Raw genomic sequence first — 22,242 nt, 5'->3', positions numbered from 1 at the left:
TAACGAACCTATTACTTATATCACTGCTGCGGCGCCATCGGAGTTGTTAGAATCTTTTCTGTCGCCGTGACGGCGACAACGACGGTTAAGAGCAAATAAAAGTCAGTTTAAATTTAGGACTTTAATTCAGTATTTAAAAATATGAAAATACAAACATCAACAGCAACTTATTGAAAAAACAATATTTAGTATTTTGAATAAATAAGTTTTCTACACTACCTAAAACAACTTCATATTATAAATGCAATACCAAAAATATATCAATAAATGTTTGAACCCAACAACTATAGGTAAGATTCTTTTTTAAAGCATAAAGAACAAAAAGAAAAAAAAACAATTAACAACTTAGGCAGATTTTTTATGGCAATAAATATAACATAAAACAAAAATTTGATGCTGACCATAGCGGGAATAATCCCTTAAACAGATATGGCGATTTTTATAAATGTACATATTATACATTATATATAAATGTACATATTATATAATATATTAGGCAAAGAGGCAAATTATAAGAGTGGAAAATATTCTTTATCCGCTTGTTATTCCAAAATTAATTGAAATAATTGGATGTACCCATCATACTATGACTTTGCATATTTTTAAATTCTGAAGATGAGTTATCCTTATGCGTCATTAGCCAATACTTGAAGTGCCAGCGAGAAGGCAAAAAGATGCTTCATTTATTTTGATAACATTTAAGTAGATTAAGTTATTTTGACATATTTTATATAATAAATAAAATAAAAACAAAGAACTGAATCCTCAACAAAAAAACATTGGTTTCCAAACATGTGTGCGTATTGAAATAAAAACATCAATCATACAAATTATTTTATAACAATAAAAATAATTTACTTTAGAAAACATAATAAAAGTAGGAATAGGTTTTAAATCACATAAAGCTTACCAATAATAACATAACCCTAAACATATATAGCACCTTCGGCATTTATTTTTATTCAAAGGTGCCTACAATGCAATCAATATAACATTTTTATAATTTTTAATTTAAATCAGTACTACAGGTATGATTTTCCGTTTGTGTATTTTTAAGAGTTATATGCCGGGTGGTTATTGATTTAATTATGTAGTGGACCAAAATGAACATAATTGTACATGTACAAATATGTATACATTTTTTTGTTTTCTTTGGAGTAATGCAAATAAGTAGTTTCATTTTAAGATTATTAAATACAAATGTTTAGGCATAATAAGAATAGGTACTTCCAAAAACATATTCTACATAAATGTATTCATCAAAAGTAATTACAAACATATGCATACATATATCTCACTATATCCTTTCACAAAACAGTCTTAGATACAATGCATAAAATGAAAAAATATACCTGGATTTTTTTTTACTGAATTATGAGGTTTAACAACTGTGTAGAAAAAAAAACTTGTAAAAATGTGAACTTAACTAACACTACAGATACATGTATAAATTCACAAAGTAAATGGCGGGTCATTCAGTTATCTAGTTATTTTCAGTGAAGATAAAATCTTTTCATCTTTATGTGCGAGTATGGAAACTGTAGTTATAATCAGCGTTTATGTGATGACACTGCACCATTATCTACTGATAAAAATAATAACTTAATTTTCTGTACTAACTCATTCATATCAGGCTCACTGCCACAGGAAATCATGAACCGATCAAAAAGCTCCTGATTGAATTTGCAAATTTCTTTGCATAGTACGGAAGGCCTCGAAATGTATAAAATGATATTGTGATACTGTATCTTATTAGATATTTTCCTAAACATAATAATAGAAATTAGGTTAGTTTGTAACATGCAGATAACAATATTATTATGTAGGTATGTCTGTAATTCCAATAAAAACTACTTACTGAATATTGATGATTGCTTTTTATTTATTAAATAATATGAATAATTATCGCTCATTACTTTTTAATTATTTTATCATGTATATGTTTCCATTTTTAGTCTATTGCATAGAGTTCCTATAGCTATAAAAATAAAATAACATCTATTTCCCTCAAAATCCATCTATAATGGCCAGCAATGTGAAACTAAATATGTACCCGGGAAGGATGGTAACAAGTGAATTTCAAAAAGGTTAAAAATATGGACACTTTGACACGCTTCTGCTGTCACAGATTTACCTTTCAGAGAATGTGAACAAACCTTATCGTCGTTATACATATTAAATGTTCCACAACATATAAAATGACAACTGAATCCAGCCAACAATAGGTGTGAATACCCAGACTTCCGCATTGCCATTTATGAATACTGAATGCAATGTCCCCAAGTTTACAATGACAAAATAATATAATACTAAAACACGCTAAAGGGGGATCATATAATGTTAGAAGTGTCATTAGATTAATAAATAAATAGATTTCTATAGAAAATTGATAATCAGGACCTATGTGTTTCTATATTCTTATTTGGTAAGTATGGCGCGGCCCTCTTTAGCCAGAAGCACATTGAGGTAAAGGTCCTCGGAGGTGGAAGTATCCACAAGGTCCAGTAACAAGAGAACTTCTCCTTTATGCAGGGGATCTTTTTCCACATTTTCCACAACCGATACAAAACATTGATTTTCCACCAATGTCTGAAACCTCAAGCAATCTTCGACAGACCAATCCAGATTTTTTGGAGAGACACCTAAAAAAAACAAAGATCTCTCAACAAATTATTTATTTGATATGGAAAAAAAAATTAAACCCATTCCAAATCAAAATTGATATTGAGTGTTTTTCAATTGAAATATTTTATGATAAATGTTACCATGAGATGATCTTCTTGCTTTTGTAAAATGTAAAAATCAAGATAACATCGTATCATCTATTGCAATGTTGATAAGGAAATAAATATGTCCAAGGCGATGCAACAAATAAAATGAAATAATTTAATTACAAAGATATAATTCTTACCAAACAATTTAGCTTTGATCGCCATTCCAGGAAGTTTCTTGAAATTGGAAGACAACTCTCTCAAATCCTCCACATTCACCATACAATGGTCTCCAAAATCAATAAAGTATATGGAGGCCATATTTAGGGATACGATGCCTTGTAACTGTACTCTATTAATTGGCAAACAAAATTACAATTATTATCAGCCATACAATGCATAATTAAAATAAATAAAAATTGGTGGAAAACTGGTGTGCAGAAACACATGGCAATGAAAAATTTTTTTTTTTAAATAAACATAAAAATAACTTGCTTGCCAATAAAAAAAATGAAGGGACACCAATTGTAAAAAATACAGTCAAAATACGGTTATTACGAAGATGTGACCAACTGAATTTGCTTGTTATAAGTGTTACTCATCATACCCAAACATGAAATGGAACAGACACATAACACAAAAAGTCACAATTCAAACAAACAAAATTACACTATACACCCGTAACACAGATACATATTATATTTTTCTGTAAATCCACTTATCCAATAAAATTTAGAAAATCCTGAACTTCTTTGGGTACAAAACCATTGTAGCAAAGCTTAATCAACGTTTGAACGATCACATTTTCTAATTTTTTTCTCTAAATTATAAATTTGTGCACATAACATAGAACTAGAGTTACACTTGTTATACAAAGAATATTAATAATTAGGTCTGTGAAGTAAGGATTGAGTCAGATGAGTTTAGACTAACCTATACCAAGAGTGATCTTTGGAATGTACAGCTGCATAAACACCTCCAATGACGGGGACTACTTTTTTGGCTGGTAACTTGTCACAGGTAATCTGCAATTCTGACATCATTTCCGTCAATTCTGGCAGAAGATTAAATGGCTGAACCTAAATGCAAAAAGACCACAAGATATTATAAATTAAAACATAGAAAAGACTGAGGCCCATAAAAAAATTTGATACTATTTTTTTAACAGTGACCGAAAATTTATAGATTTTTTCAAATAATTTATTTTATAAAATAACAATAATAATTTTAAAATATTCCACTCTTAACAGTGAACTGATGGAATTAAAAGTTTACAGAAATCAAGTATGTTGTGAGGCCTTCTTCGTTTTGACTATTATGAAAATTATTATTATTTTTATTTTAATTACTTTGTATTAATCTGTTTCTTATTATTTTTAGCTATAATTACTGCCTTTACTCTATATCTATTTTTCTATGTGCACATACTTTTTCATAAATTTTCCAATCTCTATATTTATGTACCTGTGTATATGTAAGTTTTGTACTGACATTTCTTGGAGGAACTGCATTTTATATAATAAAATAACAACTTTATAGTTTTTTCACATTTGTATATAGATGGAAAAAACTATATAGTTATTATTTTATTATTGTACTATGTATTTACTGTTACCTTTACTATAATGTTCACAGTTTATTTCATTCGTAAAAATTGGCTGCGGAGATGAATAAATACACAAGTAACTAATTTAAAATGGTGCTGTGATTCACAGAAAAAATAAGAAATTTAGAAATTGATCTGTTTATGTTATTAATTCACATCCTAACTTTTGACGTTTGAGTGTCGACTTAAAAGTAACACAGCACCGCTGATTTTAATTTCCATACAAGATCTAAACGAATTTTAAAAACTTACCACAAAATTCCAAGGGCTTGCAGACATGGAGACCTGGACATTAAAATAATCTCCTTTTTCGGGAATTGTGAAGTGAGGCACGCCGTCTGTTGGAGATTCTGATCCTCTTCTAGAAGGAAGGTCAGTTCCTACTGTCTTTCCGGGATAAAGACGTTCCTTCTTTTTAATAGAGTCTGCTGATTCCGCTTTCATACTTTCATTTATATTTAAACTAGACAAAAAAGAAAAGAAAATCAAACAAGTTTAAAAGCATTATTACTTTTATGGATAATAAATATAATCACAAGTGCTATGTATCATATCATATCGAGGGTGATATTGCAATCAAGCTATGTATGTGTGTCATCTAATTTCTTAAAAAATATGAGTATCTTTCATCAAAAAAAAATTTCACACCAGATGTAAGATAATTTTGTCAAAACATTTTGATGCACCAAAAATGAAAAATACAAACTAAAAAAGATTCACATTTTGTTATTGCTGAAAAAACTGTCCCTCTCCCCTTTTACATTTCAGTGTGTTTTATAACAGCAAAACAGAATCAGGGTGTTCTCAAGTTAGAGTCGTAGCATTGGCTGTAATTAGCCAATAATTTCTATGACTGCGGAAAAATTATGGTCTATTTTAAAATGACAGTACGCTGCGAATTTTGTACTGTGATTCTGTAAGTCAATCTTGTTTTCACTCCTATAAAATTGGCTATTCTTAAAATAGCTCATTTGAAAATAACCAACAGAATATATGTAGAAATAATCTTCTTCAAACCCTCATCCGCACCCGATGGTACATAAGGCACTGCATCATATAAACGCAGTATTATCTTGATGGTTAGCACATGAAGGAAAGGTGATCAGCTCTCCGATTCAGGTACCAGTCCAGGGTAATATTGAATAAATATTAGAGTGAAAAATATCACACATATTTATTTGACCGCCCCCTGGGAATTGAACCCGGGACCTCCAGTACGGAGCCAACCGTGCTGACCATTATGCTACAGAGGCGGACAAATAATACAAAATAAATAGAATTCAATTGTATTGAATTCTATTTATTTTGAATAAATAGAATTGAATTCAATTGTAAAAAAAAACATACTTGGCTAAATCTCTTTCTATCTTCAAGGTATTGTTGATGTTGCACAGAATATTTTGGGGCTGTGTACGCACATACAGCTCCACCACCGGAGTGCCGGGGGTAACCTGCTTGCACAGCACTGAGCCATTAGGCGGGATGAGATCGTTAATCTTCCTTATCATGTCCTGGCTGATGTTACCTACATTGTGCAATGTTAGGTACAGAGCCTGTAACAGAGAACTTCCTTCATTATCTGCATACATTCCTGTCGGCTTTATGAAATACAGTAAAGCCTCGCTAGTCCAAACCCTAAAATACAGTGCCAATCTGGGTTGTGTTTGGATATGGTATAAAACTATGTTTAAAGTTAAATTTAATAGCACAAAGTGCTAAAAAATCAAAAAGCCCTTTAAAAAATAATAATATTAACACACTTCGGACGGGAAAGGTATTTCTACCCGTTTGGTCGATTGATGCTAAAAGAGGGGAAGGGTATTTTTAGCTTATGCGCCAGCCTCATTTCAAAGGCAGAAAAGTAGGAATTATCCAATGTTTTTATTTTAATATTATATACTGATCTCTTTGTTAAGGTCAAATCCTGTCGCCAGCGGTGCGCAGACGTAAAAAATACTGTCAGAAATGTGTTAAAACTACTAAAGCTCAAATCTTATTTTTGTGGGTTTAATGATTTTTTGTTGTAAAAACTCAGATGGGAGTTTAATGGCTTTCAGCTTTTTGTACAAATACAGCATACTTTTCATTTAAAATAAAAATATATATATTTTTATTTCTTATTGCAAGTTAAGCTTAATTACACTAAAGGAAGATCTTTTTACATATTATCAAATAAATGTTTCACAATTCATTTATACGATAATAAAATGGATATATATAATTATAACTATATAATTATTTGAATAATAATCCTACTTCGCATGTGCTAAGAGTTGGAACTAAAGGGTGCGCTAATTTGAATGACTGGGGGTAAATTTAAAATACCTGAGCAGGAAATTCATTCAAAGCTTCGGATATCCTTCTTAAAAGCAAAACATCTTTAACTGGAACTCGTTCGGTAGCACCATAATCTATGTATCTCACAAATACGTGATCGTTGCTAATACCACTTCGAAGGAAGGCTCTTTTCCTGAAATTTGATAACATATGTTGCACAAAGAGATTATAATTACATGATGTTTATTTTTAATAATTGTAATGGATACCTCATTAACAGCACATGTATCCATATGGACACACACATTTTATTCTTTGAGTGGCATGGATTATTATTACTATTACATAGTTTATTACTATTAAATATTCTTTTAGATTTCTCACACATAACGTTCCAAAGAAAGAAAAAATAAAGAATAGAAGAAGAAAGAAGGTTTTTAGAAAATGATTGTGTAATTAAAATCCGGCCACATTTGGTCTCGCACTAATGAGTTGTTTATTCATATAATAAAGGCTCGAAAATTTCTATTTCAAATGGACAAATTCATAAAATAAAAAAGTCCATACACAACTACAGTGGAACCTCTCATAACGAGTAATTTGCATAACGAGGAAAAAAAATGAAAAAGATGCTCCCTTAACGACCGATGTTTCACATAACGAGTAACAGAGGAAGGGGAAGTCCCCTTTTCACGACATTCACATTGTCAAATGTGATTTTGAAACAGAAACTGTGGAGTCTAGAGTCAACGAGATTGTGTCATTAGTCAATATCATGGGACTCGAGGTGGATAACATCGATATTGAAGAGCTTGTGAAAGAGTACAGCCAAGAGCTGACTACTGAAGAGCTTATGGAGTTGCATCGTGTTTCACAGCAAGAAATTATGGAGAAAAGTTTGTTAATGGAGGAGGAAGATAATATTTATAGAAGGAAATTGGAATTATCACCAACTAATTTTAACTAATTTTTACTGTACACAGAAAAAACAATGAGATGTAATACCAATCTCCATGGGTAGACTTGACGAGGTAGAGCACACTGGGTGTAGGTGTCAGGGGTCCGAAGGAGGCTTGAAGGGCCTCCTTCGGGAAGGGACCCGACACTATCTGCTGCATCATGTGTTGTAGCAGCCTCCAACTGTCATCGTGAATCTGCACACACACCTTTCCAGCACATGTTATGTCCGTCACATACACCTCGCTGTATTCCTGGCAAATCAGAACACCATATTCAATTATTAACAACAAATTTGTTTCGAAATCAGATTTAGTGTTAGAATTAGACATTCTGTGGGTAGGTCCCTTAATAGATGTTATATTTTTGATAAATTAAAATGTACTTCGGAGAGGCTACTAACATGTGAGAGGGAACTCTAGTTCACCTTTTCACTTTTTTTATCCGCACCCAATGATGCATAGGGCAATGCATCATAGTTACACAGAGTTATGTTGGTCTTTAATTGCACGAAGGCAAGGTGATTAGCCCTGCGCTTGTTGTTCCAGTCCAGGGTGATATTAAATAAATATGAGAGTGAAAATCACCCATATTTATCTTATTTTGTCAATAACATTAGTGATTGAAAAATGTCCGTCCCGATAGGTAGATTTGTATCTGAGTAGCAATCCAACTCATCCAACTAGGACTGTTCCAAATTTATCCAGAAATAATACCTAAGATGATACATTCCGCTACTCTTGGGGTTATCTCAATTTTTAATTGGTGACATAATTAGTCCCATAAATTAGTAATGCACCAAATATTAAACATTAATTTACACAATATATTATTACGCATAAGCAAACCCAAAACCGTTTTTTTTATCCATGCTTTAGCTTCATGTAATTAGAAGTAATTCATTTCATTTGCAATATTAAAATAACACGGTACACGTCAACATCCTTTTAAAGTAAGGAATTATTCTAAATTAAAACATACATTTAATTATTCAAAATTTAAATAAAAACTTACTGATGTCAGTTTTGGAGAATGAGCTCGTTGACTCATTCTTATAAGTAGTTCTTTATTAATGTTAATATCTGCATCTGTGGATGTATCGAACAACACCACGGTGAGAGTTACATCATCCGAGTTGTCTTCGGTCTGGAGAACTTCCGCCACCAACACTTTGCCAGTTACCATTTGGGATAAATGAATATTCAAACCCCAAATGTCACCAGCCGATGCATATTCTTCTAATCCGGCAAGTTTACACAATATAGCCTGAAAAGAAACAAAGAATCTTAAATTTTCAGCACAAAAAAAAACATGTCAAACACTTAAGAAAAAATATACATTGCTAAAATTTTGTACCTATTTTACTGCGTAATAATCTCATTGCCAGATTATTTTTCTTTTAACTCTTATAATATTACTTATTTATTTTTTTTACAAAAATGTTAATAATATTAGTATATAACCACTCACCGAGATTTTTATGTCTACCGGTTTCGAGACGTACCCGTCTCTTTTTCGTTGACTGACGAAGAGACGGGTACGTCTCAAAACCGGTAGACATAAAAATCTCGGTGAGTGGTTATATACTAATATTATTAACATTTTTGTAAAAAAATACATAAGTAAAAATGACTAACAACAATATGAATGCTGTAAATATCAATAATATTGAGAATCTTATAATATTCATTAATATGTACAAAGTAAAAATACTTGGAAGAATAGTTTAATATGACTTTTGAGAAATTAGCATCATAGCATTCTCAGAGCCCTTGAGATGATTCTTTCGATAATAAACGAGATTGATGCTCCCAGAAACCGAGCAACTTGTACTGTGCAAAATATAAAATAGGCAATTTCACCTGCGGTGGCAAGATGAGGAACTCCTGCGGTAGGTCATAAAAGGCTTCGAAGGGGTGCTCCTCCTCGTCCCCACTGTCCACAAAGAAGCAGATAGCCGTGCGAGCTATGGGGTCCAACTTCAGCACTCTAGCGCGCACCCAGCAATCCTCACTGTTCACGCCGTACCAGCCACCCTCCACTATATTGCTGCTTTCCCGTACATCACTTGCGAAGTAATGCTCCATGTCCGTTGTCAGAGCCTCGAACAGCTCCTAAAGGTTCCACATTAAGATGTCTTTCAAATCAAACCAGTCAAACATAAAATATTAATAATAGTAACAAAAATAAAATAGTAAATGGCTAACTTACACTATGATTATCGCCGATTATTCGCAGCCAAATTTCAACGGTCGAGTGGGCTGACATGACAAATACGTTCCACAAGTGGTCCTCGGGGAACTGGAGGGGGCCAGGACTCGCAGCACGCTCGACACTCGTACTTGAACAGGTAGACGATGTCTCGGCAGTCTGAAACGTTCACGCAATTACACTATTTATGCTGACAAACAGCGGGGATTTATTTTGCAAATGGAAAATAGAATCTAGTATGTATCAAAAAATCTGAGGCTTCCAACTTTTTCTTTTTGTTAAAAAAGCCATAAAATATAGGTACAACCTTAAAACTTTTCTTTTGTTATAATCATGCAGTACCTCTATGCAAGGATGTTTTTAATAAATTGGGAAATTCTGGCAAAACTATTTTTTCATACTCAAATCAAAATTAATAAATAATGTTAGACAATACAAGTTATGCAATAGTTCAGTCTGCGCCATATTGCATCATCAATATACCAGTCAGTGCGTCTATTGTGGCACTTGAAACTCGCCTTGTGGGAATTTAAGGTCCTTACTTTTACTATTATATAAACATTTCAATAGTTTAAATTACCATCTAACCATTTATTATTTCATCGTTAGTATAAAATTGTTACATTAAAGACACCAAGTCATTCAGTATTTTTGACGCATAAATCCATCAAAATAACAATTGTCAATGAAAAAGTATTTTGTGAATCCTAGTCGATCGAAGATTATATATTTTATCAATGTTTGCAGGGAACTTTGATAAAATCAAGTCATTTTGAACCAAAAATCAAATCAAACAGCTGAGATATAAGAAGACGGTAACGCGTATGGGCCTTATTCCATTTTGCATCCCTGAATGCCAACAATAGTGAAAGATTGAATTGAACAAAAGAAATCTTTACCGTATTATTTGGATCACCGGGCAACAAAATCATTACTCCGTTAGCTCCATCTTCTTTGGATATTAAAGAACAACAATCCACTAAATTTAGCCAATCCTTTGGTAATTTTTCTTTGTATTGTTCTCTGAAATAGAATGAAGAGACAGTTAAATGCCATATTTGTACAAGGATTTTTTTTTTAAACTTTTGTTCTGACAAGTGACAATTTTGTGTTAAAAAAACTTACTTGTACATAGCTGGTATTGTATAGGCGAATAATCCATTGGGATGCAATGACACAACAGTTGATATTCTATTGATAGCAATTTTTGGATCGGTACACGGCTGTGTATCCTCCTGGATCACTTTCTGGAGATGAGAAAGAGCCTTCCCCGCTGCAATCTCAACAGCCTGGTCCATGGAACATTGCGAATCGGGATATGATGTAAAGGAATGAGTATTCCCGATCTGAAAATATTTCAAAGTATATATCGCTCACTCCTTTCAAGAACGTCATAAATCAAAAAACTTGATTTTTCAGGAGAATGTTTTTAAAGTTTAAAAATAAAACACAATGTATTAAAAATAAATATCAAGCCACTTATTGAACTTTTTACTGTACAACAGATCTTTTTAAGTAAAACCTGGAGGTTTTTTCTCCATTTGAAAAATATTTAATACATTTAAAAAAATAATTAAACAATACATTTTCTTGAAAATGCAAAAACAACACTTTCTGCCCTGTAGCGGGTAAATATTAAGTTAAAAATATGCCGCTTTTTCTGGGATATAGTACATTTTCTGGGCATTCCGAAAACATGCACAACTGTAAATTGACGATTTTTGATTTATGACGTTCTTGAAAGGAGTGAGCGATATGTCAATTTGCCATGAGGAAATTTGCGTATTAATATTATCTCCCAGGAATAAGGACAATGGAAATTTTTATGAATTATGCAAAAAAATTATATGCTGCTAAAATGTTAGACAAATAAATTGGATTAATATCAGAAAATAAAATGACCCATTTTGTAGTGCTACTGAAGTGATCATTTGAATTTATCTGTCTTAAGAATTTTTATGTTTTTAAGTTTTGATTTATGAAAAATATATGCATGAAAACTTTGAATGTGGGTTTTTCACTTGATAGGTACAAATGACACAAAACAAAGTGCACATTCAAGTCAATAGTAGTGTTAAGGCAGGCTGTCTTAATATTTACTAATAAACCTATTGGCCATAAATAATTTGTTAGGGTCATTTTTGAAATGTGGATTCATTTCAAAAACTGCATCGGGTCGTAAGATATCACTGTAACACTTAAAGCGAATGCACAGGAAAAGTCACATTTGTATAAGGCTCAGATAGCATCTACCCGAGTGATTAGCATGCTAAATTCTCCATACGTAGGTTGCATATATCAACAACTGGGCGGATAATAGAAATATCCACAGCATGTATGGGCGGAAATAAGAAAACAATTTTGGATAACATGCATTAAAAACATGGAAGTAATTTTGAAAAAATCAAATCATTTGTTAGGTATATATCCGACTGTGGGTACCTGAAATGAAAGGATTATCAGATGCTAACAGCTTATGTTAGAATTTAATTTATAAATAGTATAAATTATATTTAAACAGTAGAATTTCTGGCAACATATTATGTATTTTGAATTAGAAATTATGTATGAAAACAGTGTAAGGGGGACCATAATTTTGTAATATTAATGAAATTATCGTGTTCAAATGAACGAGCTTTGACTTACATACTTTTTTGTTACAACAAAAGTCAGTGTACTTTACCTTAACAGTGCAATCATGCTGCGATCGCCCACGCCCCCCTTTTTCCTTAGTTTCATGGGTTTTGTATACTGGCACAGGCAAACCCATTTCCTGACAACATCTTAGTAACCTAGATTTGTTATCCTTCAACTCTAATTTCTCCTGCTTTTTTGGTGATTCGTAATGTATCTGTAAAAGCAAAAATAATCATCCTTATTTTATACCATGCCACAAAGATACCAATGCTTATAATATACAAATTTTTATTTTAACTCTCTCATTCATCAAAAAAGAGTTAAGATACAAGATACATAGCATCCAAATGACTTTAAACAATACATATATAGGCAGCCCTCACTTAATGGCCGAAAATGCAACTGTTATTATACACATACCAAAACACTGTGTTAAATCTGATGAATGAATGAGACACTAAATTATATAAGTGAAGAGCCGTACAATGTTATTGATAATATCAAGATGAGGTTGTAAATGAGTTTTTTTTTACACTTTATAACAAGTTTGGTGCAATGGAACCTTGTCATTAAGTAAAATATAAATTTATAATTTATCAACATAAATTTTAGTAAGAGTTAAATGTTAGGCAACAATTTTTTAATTTTTTAAAAAAAGAGAAATACAGTTGAACTCGGTTATAACGAGGATGAAGGAACCAGAAACCAAAATTTCAACAAATTTTTCCTCATTATATCCGAGATCTCGCTATAGCCGTGCTCGTAATAACCTAGATCGACTGTATTTATGTTTTTATTATTTACACAAATATTTCTATTTCATATTATTTCTGTGAGTGTAAACAGCTCATTATTAGAAATAGGTATTAAACTGTGGTAGAGTGGGTTCGAACCGAAAAAATTTGACTTAAGAGTCCGCGACACTAACCACGGGACCACAACCCGAATTATTTAATGAATACTTATGTTTAAAAAACTACAGAAAAAAGCTTATTCCTACATACCGTTGGTTCTAAGGTAAAACTCATCATGTATGATGAATTTCATCATGATGGCCTACATCTCATTTTACCAATTCAACATTATAACTTTTTTTTCCATTTACAAGGTTTTTGTTACAGATTTTAGAAATAAACCCCGAGGATTTTTTTTAGAGAATCGAATAATCAATTATAAAACATCGAGAATTTGAGGTTCAAAAATGGAATGCACCCATTCAAGGTCATTGTGGCAGTGCGGGGCATACATTATCTGTATACGAGAATAATGAATTCATTTTTAAAATAAAATTCAATAATCTGATTCTTCTCAATTATTTAAAAAAAATTAACACTGGAATTTAAAGATCTGGACTATCGTTATGCACATGAAAATTATCACCTTTAAACCGAGGATATTACAGTATCTAGACATGTACAGAGCTATCTTCATCAGTAAAATTATTAGAGGCAAGACTTGAACTTGGAACAAATGGAGGCTACAGACTGTCGTTTGCTTATTCCTATTAAACTTTTTTACAAATAGCAGCCATTTACAAATATGTCATATTCTACTAGGACTATATTTAAAAACTACGTATGTATTATACTGTTAATTCCATTATATTTTCCCCAGTGTAATTTTTTTTAATTAACATACCATAGGTTCGGATTTGTGTAAAGTGTTTTGTAATGCGCTCATACGGTCAGCCGCTGTTAGGCGCAATGCTACAGGAGTCGGAGTCGGAGTCGGAGTCGAGATGGGAACCGGTGTGGTAACAAGTGGTGCTGCCTGCTGATTACCGCTTAACCCATTCTGACTTGTCTGAAATCAAATTACAGCCAAAATTAATATAAACAAGAAGACAATTGAAGACATACTGTCCACTGATATTGTTTAAATTTTCATAACGGAAAACCTGACTATATTTTACTAAGCACTCACGGTTGGTGATGACAGAGATCTAGCAAGAATGTCCCCCGGTCGCAGTCCACTTAACTTTGAAATCGGTGCGGCTTTCTTTACCTCCTGAGCGGGTTTTACTACAGAAGGTAGGGGTTTTGCAACTTTTAAGGTTGGTTTGTCTATAATGAGCCTGTCTTGAGCCTTTTTCATTTCCGGTGCTTGTACCGCCGAAGGTTTAACAGGAGGAGTCTATAAAATAATACAAAGTATAAGTTCATATATATACAGAATTGACAATGTTATGGCTGTTAATTTTATGCCTTTGTCTGGCAATTCGTATGACCATTCGTTTTTATAACTGAACTTGAAAGTGTAACTTTCATCGTTTTCCATGGCGGATTAACTATAAAATATTTATTATAAACACATAAAATGCAATTTCTGTTATTTTAACTACTAACACTAATATCACAAAATTTTGAAATATAATAGCTCCACAAAACGAAAAAATATGGTCACAAAAAGTGGGAGTATCCTTGGAGAACCGTCATAAATGAAGGATAACGACTGACTGTCCCAAAAAATCTTAGCGTATGACAAATATTCTATCACCCAAAATGATAATCTATTTTTCCTAGATTATATCTAAGTAATGGAAAGTTTTATTGAAGAAATGTTGGTTAATTCAATATATCGCGATGATTAACCGCATTAATCCAAATATTTTTTGGTAGAATATACTTGGGTGATAGAGAAATCAATGATTAAACTTATACCTGCGCCGGGCCAGACATTGTGGCCCATGGAGCTGCCTACTAGAATCATACAGGCCAGAATGTCTGGCTTACAGAACGGTAAGAGTTAAATATCAATTGCAATATGTATAATTAATATTTTCCTTGGTCGGTTTTTGTATGCCACAGAATATCAATATGCTCACAATATTATTACATAATAGTAATCAACTAAAAAAGAAGAATGTACCATGTAATAAAATAATCTTTTTTAAGTAACTATTTACTGGTTAAATAATATCAGATGATGTAAAATATGCTGAGTAGATTAAGACGAAAACCTTTATTCAAGAGCAGAGAAATAGGGTGACGGGTTCAAGTGAGGGCCCAGATGGAAGCTATCTTGTCAATGTTCATTTTGAAGAGATTCCTACACGAAATATGTAATGCTTTTTTATATTTTTCTTCTGACCCTTATCCTAATGGTCCATAGAGCACTGCATTGCATCGGCGCAGTGTTATATTGATCTTCAATTACATGAAAGTAAGGTGATCCGTCCTGCGCTCCAGGTACCAATCCAGGGTGATATTTAATTAACAAAAAGTGAAATATTGCTTATATTTACTTCAACCCTCCTGGGGATCCAACCCTCCAGCTCTAGCTGCTACACTACGGAGATTTAATATTTTTAGTATGTGAATGAAAAAATTCTAAATACATAGGCACTTACAAATTTAACTTTTGGTTTGTCATAGGCATATGGTGCTTTTGAGGGAGATTTATAGGGTCTCCAGGCAGGAGTGGGTTTCCAAGAAGTGTTGTTATTTAATTGTCTCGGCTGAAAGAAAATAAACCATTAATAAAATTATGTTGATCCAAAGAAATCCTTACACACACAAAGAAATTAACTACAAAGTCAAAGTTTATAATAAAAAATGGTCCCATTGAACTTCTTAATAATGTGTAATTTATTTTTAAAATAATAAAATATTTGAAAGATTAATGCTACATAGACAGTTATTGCTGAATTAATAATGCTAGAACTATTCAATGTTTATATTTGGGTCAGGTATGTACTTGACATTCATGAAATGATATGAATAGAAACATAAAGCTGAATAGACTTTTTTTAAAAAGCAAAATGAATGTAGCATAATTATGATAAGTAAATTTACTGGCACAAAATGAGCACGCAGTTTGAATAATGAAATATAGAATACTTACGGGTCGTTGAATATATTTTTTAGTGGTTCTTCTGATACGAGTGGATTTCTGACGAGAGATCATTTCAGTAATGTGGGCAACTTCTCGCGGAGCGCTTGCATCCACAAAGAACATTCCATTTTTATTAATCAACTGGAAATCGGGAATTTTCTCAAATAAATCTTCTAATGACCTATATCCCAATTTTTTATATGGAATCAGTTCGCCTTGTAGTTCCCTATAATCACCTGAAATTATAAATCTATCATCAATACAGAAATGGTTTATGAAAACTCTTTTGGGAGGGTAACATTCCCATTGCCAACCATCATCATTCTCAACCTTTGATTATAACATCATACGGACAGCTTTTAGGAGGGTAACATTCCCGTTGCCAACCATTATCATTCTCAACATTTGATTATAACATCATACGGACAGCTTTTAGGAGGGTAACATTCCCGTTGCCAACCATTATCATTCTCAACCTTTGATTATAACATCATACGGACAGCTTTTAGGAGGGTAACATTCCCGTTGCCAACCATTATCGTTCTCAACCTTTGATTATAACATCATACGGACAGCTTTTTGGCTTAATTGCACACTTTTCGCTCAAACTGTTAATCTGCCACTAACCGAAACAAAATATGGCATGTGCATATATATATAATGCGGTGATAGAACAATTTTTTTTAGAAGGAATAACCCGCAAAGCCTCTATTTTAAGACGCTTGTCTGCAGGTAGTATAGTAAGGATTGGGAAGGTAAATGTGAAAAATACATCACATTGTTATTGCAATGTTTATTAAAAACTAAAAGTCAGTTAACTATTAACCACTCATTGGTTTTAAACGAGCAGTGTTCATGGACGGCGCATGTGTCGTATTGTGACTTGCTTGCGTTATATTTGTTTATACAGGCATCTCTTATTTTTCAACCACTTAATTAATTTAACAATAATAATATTTGGATGAAGTATATTTGTCCACCTCCATAGTGTACTGGAAGTCCCGGTTCAATTACCAGGGCGGTCAAAATAAATTGACTAGTACCCGAAGCGCAGAACTGGTCACCTTGCCTTTGTGTAATTGATTATCAAAATAACACTGCCTTGATCTGATGCAATGGCCTGTGTACCATTGGGTATAGATAAGGGTTAAAACAAGACGAAGAAGAATTTATATAGCGCCATTCTTATAAAAAATCAACCCGACTTTGCAAAAAAAACACTTCAAAGAAATTTAAATACTTACGATTACATTGATCAATGGAGACCAAACCCGAAGTGGATAAAATAGTCGCTTTTAGTATGGGAATCACACTTTTTATGTCAGCCATTATTTAATTAACTGAAAACAAAAACAATAAATATTAAAGAAGTGAATATAAAAGTTTTTTTTATTAGAATAATATATTTATATTTCAGAAGGAATCTCAATATTAATGATAAGGTTTATTATTATTTTTAATGCTTCTATATAACACTTTCTTTTAGTATTCCAACATATTAACATATTCCAACTTATGTATTATATGTTAGAAATATTTATGTAATGATTGTGAGAAAAATAGTAACTTTCGATTATTATAAATGATTTTTGGTAAGTAATAAGTACATTTCCCTAATAAAAAAACATAAAAGATTTTTTTATCTCAAAGAAATATAATTGCATCTTTCTATTTGTTTTGAGTAAATTCCGATACAGTGCAACAAAAAACAAGTGGAACAATCAACGACACACTTTCTAGATTAGCAACACAAAACACAACCCATATTAAAATTTAAAAATAAATATTATTAACTCGTGTAAATAGCAGTACACAAAGTATATTTAAAAAAAAAGCAATTTACTCAACTGAAATTATACGACAATCGGAAGACGAAGTAATACTTTTCGTGGTTTTTCTGTCTTCGCATTCAGAATTGACAGCTGCTGGTAAACGTTTGTGCATATTCGGCGATTTGTTAGTTGGCATTTAGATTTTTTTAGCATGGCAATTAAAGTATACGATAAGTACCTACCGGTTATTTTATTTCTTATAAGTGGAAAATATGTATTACGCATTCAGAAAATTTGATTCAGATTCATATACATACAGTGGAACCTCCCATAACGAGTAATTTGCATAACGAGCAAAAAAAATGAAAAGGTGGCGAGTGACATTTCGTATAACGAGTTACAAAAAAGGTCAAGACCCTTTTTCACAAATTAATTTGCGAGCCGGAACTTCCGCGACAGTCAAAACAAAAATCGTTTCGCTTAACGAGTAAGATTCTGGAACGAATTATGCTCTTTATGAGAGGTTTCATTGTATTTGAAATTGTAAAAGACAAAAACGCTATCGCTAAACCCTTGTATGCCTGGCTGCCCTTCACTCGCAAAAAATATTTTTATGAATCCAATTTACGTCGATTCCTAAGAAAAAAAAATTAGATCACAAATAAACATAAGTAAAGGTACTTATTGAGAGTTGTCGATGTTGTCATGGATTGGTTTGGGGTCTCTACCGGAGTCAGACAAAGCTGCCTCCTCGCGCCGTTTCTCTTTATCATCCTGATGAATTTTTTCTCCAAAAGTCAATACCTTTGACTGAGGAATAACCATCTCCCCCTCCTGGAAACTCTCCGATCTAGAGTACGTAGATGATGCTGTTATAATTGATGACTCCGTCGAGGGTATTCAAATAATTGTCGATAGGATGAATAAATACTATACGCACATGGGGCTTACAATAAATGTTGTAAATGCCCAGCAACCCTTTAACGAACAACACCGACGTTGAATAACCAGCTCATTGAAAGGGTCGAGCGTTTTAAATACTTAGGAGTGTACATGACTGAAAATAGCAGCCTTCAAAAAGAACTCGAAGTGCGATTAGGACTCACAGGGTCTATACTCGGTGAAGACCAAATGCCGCCTAAACAATGCCTGCATTGCTCCTATTCTCTTATGCAGTGAAACACGGTATCTAACAAGGGCAGCCGTCTACTTAGCTTTGGGAATAGGTGTCTGCAAAGAATTTTAGGTGTGTAGTGGTTGGACTTTGTGAGCAATGAAGAGATAAGGCTTAGAATGCAGCGAATCTTGGTCATAACTGTTGTCAAGAAAAGGCATTTCAGTTGGCTTAGCCATGTACTCCGGATGCCTCCTGAGAGTCTTAATCAAGCTTGACTCTTTTACAAGGCATCAAGTTCGCGCCACCCAGGATGATAACTGTTAGCAATTCATCGGCAATTCTCCTCAGAACTTCGGGACACGGACCTAACTTGGGAGGATGCAAGGGAGCTGGCAGCTGACAGACAGTTTGTGGACTCCATATGCTCCACATAGGGAGAGGATATGATTTAATACAAAGGTACTTACTTACCTTGCCTTTAAGTAATTAGGAAGTGAACTTAGCAGAAAAACTTTTTTTTTAAATACTCCAGGTAATAATTTCAGAGATACTTACAGACAGAGGTACTTTCATCCTGGTTTAACATCTCTAAAGGTGTCAAACAGGGATGTGTAATGTCCCCTTGACCGTTTAATCTATACATGGATAAGTGCATGAAAGAGCTGAATGGTTTAAATGTTGGAGCTAGAATGAAGTATTCGACTGTTTGTTGCCCTTGGTACGTTAACGATGCTATTCTTCTTGCTGATAGCAGAGAAGACCTGCAGACGTTAGTGACAAAAATGTATGTATATGTGCGAGGAAAGTAATTTGCTGATGAATGTTAGCAATCCAAATTTATGGTTTTTGAAAGAGATGAATGTAGACCTGGTTGTAAATAGTCGTTAACAGGAAAATTTTGTATGTTTTCTAGGTATGGAAAGATTGATGGAAAGATATAGAAAGGAGTGAATGGTGCACTGAAATCATTTTTAGAAAATAAAAACTTTATCAGCAAAAGCTTCTGGCAGTTCTATAGTTCTGGCTCCAACTCTTGTGCTTCGCTTCCATATGTACAGAAGTGAAGCGTGGAGATGGCAAAAGAGGGATGAAAACAGACTGCAGTCAAAATACGATCCCTCAAACGAATGTGTGGCAAAACGATGTACATGTTGGAATGAGGAAAGAATGCAAGGCTGAGATGAGCATTATTGATAAAATTAAGAAAGGTATGTTGAGATGGTTTGGACATGTGTAACGTATGAGTGAGGAAAGAAAGGTAAAACAAATTTATGAGGCGAATGTAGTTGGAAAAAGAAGCAGTGGAATAGCAAAAAAGAGCAAAGCAGCCAGGTCAGGAGTCGAAATAATTGAAGGGTATGTATGAGGAGATGCATGAATGTGTATGACGCGAAGAATGTTTGCAAAAACAAAGTGGTATGGCGTTCTGCCCCTGCGGAGAAGTGGCGTGATGGTTAGTTGCTTCTATGACAACCCCATAAATCAGGTTGGTCGTATTATGTATAATCGAGTTCTTAGACACAAAGTAACATTGATTTGATTGAAAAGGGGCTTTTTCTTCTGTGTTTTACTGCATCCTCTCCGGTCAAATACAGCATGACCGATTACTGTAGCACACCCAGTCTGCCCATGTTTTTGCAAACTTATTGCATCATGTTATTTGAGGTGCTTGTGAACTTGTCAACTTTCACCTACATCAAGTGGAGGCCATTTCGCTCACTCCTTTCAAGAACGTCATAAATCAAAAAACTTGATTTTTCAGGAGAACGTTTTTAAAGTTTAAAAATATAATACAATGTTTTAAAAATAAATATCTAGCCACTTATTGAACTTTTTACTACGAAACAGATCTTTTTAGGTAAAACCTGAAGATTTTTTCTCCATTTGAAAAATATTTAGTTTATTTCAAAAAATAATTAAACAATACCTTTTCTTCAAAATGCAAAAACAACACTTTCTGCCCTGTAGCGGGATAATATTATGTTAAAAATATGCCTCTTTTGCTGGGATAAAGTACATTTTCTGGGCATTCCGAAAACATGCACAACTGAAAATTGACGATTTTTGATTTATGACATTCTTGAAAGGATTGAGCGATTTGTGAAATAAACTTAAGGACACAAATCGCTCACTCCTTTCAAGAACGTCATAAATAAAAAATTGTAAATTTTCAGTTGTGCATGTTTTCGGAATGCCCAGAAAATGTGCTATATCCCAGCAAAAGAGGCATATTTTAAACTTAATATTTACCCGCTATAGGACAAAAAGTGTTTTGTTTTTGCATTTTGAAGTTAAGATATTGTTTGATTATTTTTTTAATATAAACAAAATATTTTTCAAATGGAGAAAAAAACCTTCAGATTTTACCTAAAAAGATCTATTGCACAGTAAAAAGTTCAGTAAGTGGCTTGATATTTATTTTTAATACATTGTATTATTTTTTTTAACTTAAAAACGTTTTTCTGAAAAATCAAGTTTTTTGATTTATGACGTTCTTGAAAGGAGTGAGCGAAATGTGAGACGCTGCTCTGTTCATATAATTTTATTTAAACTTCTCTCTTAATGAGTTTTCAATTACGAGAGCAAACAAGAGTTTAATAACTTGAGATATTAGATCTTATTAATCAGATACAGCTGATTTTTTCAATAATTCAAAACCCTTTTCCACACCCCAATGGTGCATAGGGCACTGCATCATAAACGCAGTGTTATTTTGACCATTAACAGATGAAGGAAAGGTGATCAGTCCTCCTCTTCCTCCTCCTCTCCTCGTCAGGGTAATATTGAATAAATATTAAGAGTGAAAAAATCACATATTTATTTGACCCCCCCCCCCTTGGAATCGAACCCGGCACCTCCAGGACAGTAGCCGAGCGTGCTTATCATTACACTACGGAGGCAGACTAGCTGATTAGTCCCTTCAAACCTATTTCCAGCTCCGGGTGTAACGATTAGCGTGTTTAGCTACCGTGCTGGAGGTCCCAAGTTTGATTTCCAGGGGAGGGAGGGAGGTGAAAATAAATATTAGTGATCGTACACAATTTATTTAATATTTCTCTTGCCCGGACCCTGAAGCGCAATTTCTCTTGCCTTCATGTATGTAACGATCAAGATAACACT

At 33.1% G+C, this 22,242-nt stretch overlaps 1 protein-coding gene across 1 annotated transcript; it reads right to left on the bottom strand.

Moving 5' to 3' along the window:
* Positions 1 to 1,490: 1,490 nt before the first annotated feature.
* On the bottom strand, positions 1,491 to 18,181 carry LOC148307383 (tudor domain-containing protein 7B-like). Its single transcript, XM_088263454.1, has 19 exons — positions 18,082 to 18,181; positions 17,478 to 17,573; positions 16,243 to 16,469; positions 15,749 to 15,856; positions 14,323 to 14,532; positions 14,038 to 14,202; positions 12,446 to 12,613; positions 10,888 to 11,108; positions 10,662 to 10,785; positions 9,763 to 9,921; positions 9,414 to 9,665; positions 8,566 to 8,817; positions 7,600 to 7,805; positions 6,643 to 6,787; positions 5,665 to 5,870; positions 4,570 to 4,780; positions 3,645 to 3,790; positions 2,912 to 3,063; positions 1,491 to 2,642 (listed from the first exon to the last, which is right to left on the bottom strand). The coding sequence occupies exons 2-19, from the start codon at positions 17,560 to 17,562 to the stop codon at positions 2,419 to 2,421; spliced, it is 3,261 nt and encodes a 1,086-aa protein (XP_088119580.1). The 5' UTR covers positions 17,563 to 17,573; positions 18,082 to 18,181; the 3' UTR covers positions 1,491 to 2,418.
* Positions 18,182 to 22,242: the final 4,061 nt, after the last annotated feature.

Source organism: Brachycentrus maculatus, unplaced genomic scaffold, assembly GCF_059751285.1.
Source record: "Brachycentrus maculatus isolate JH-2025_06_01 unplaced genomic scaffold, ASM5975128v1 h1tg000199l, whole genome shotgun sequence".
NCBI lineage: Eukaryota > Metazoa > Arthropoda > Insecta > Trichoptera > Brachycentridae > Brachycentrus > Brachycentrus maculatus.
This window is presented reverse-complemented; position numbering and strand designations above follow the sequence as displayed.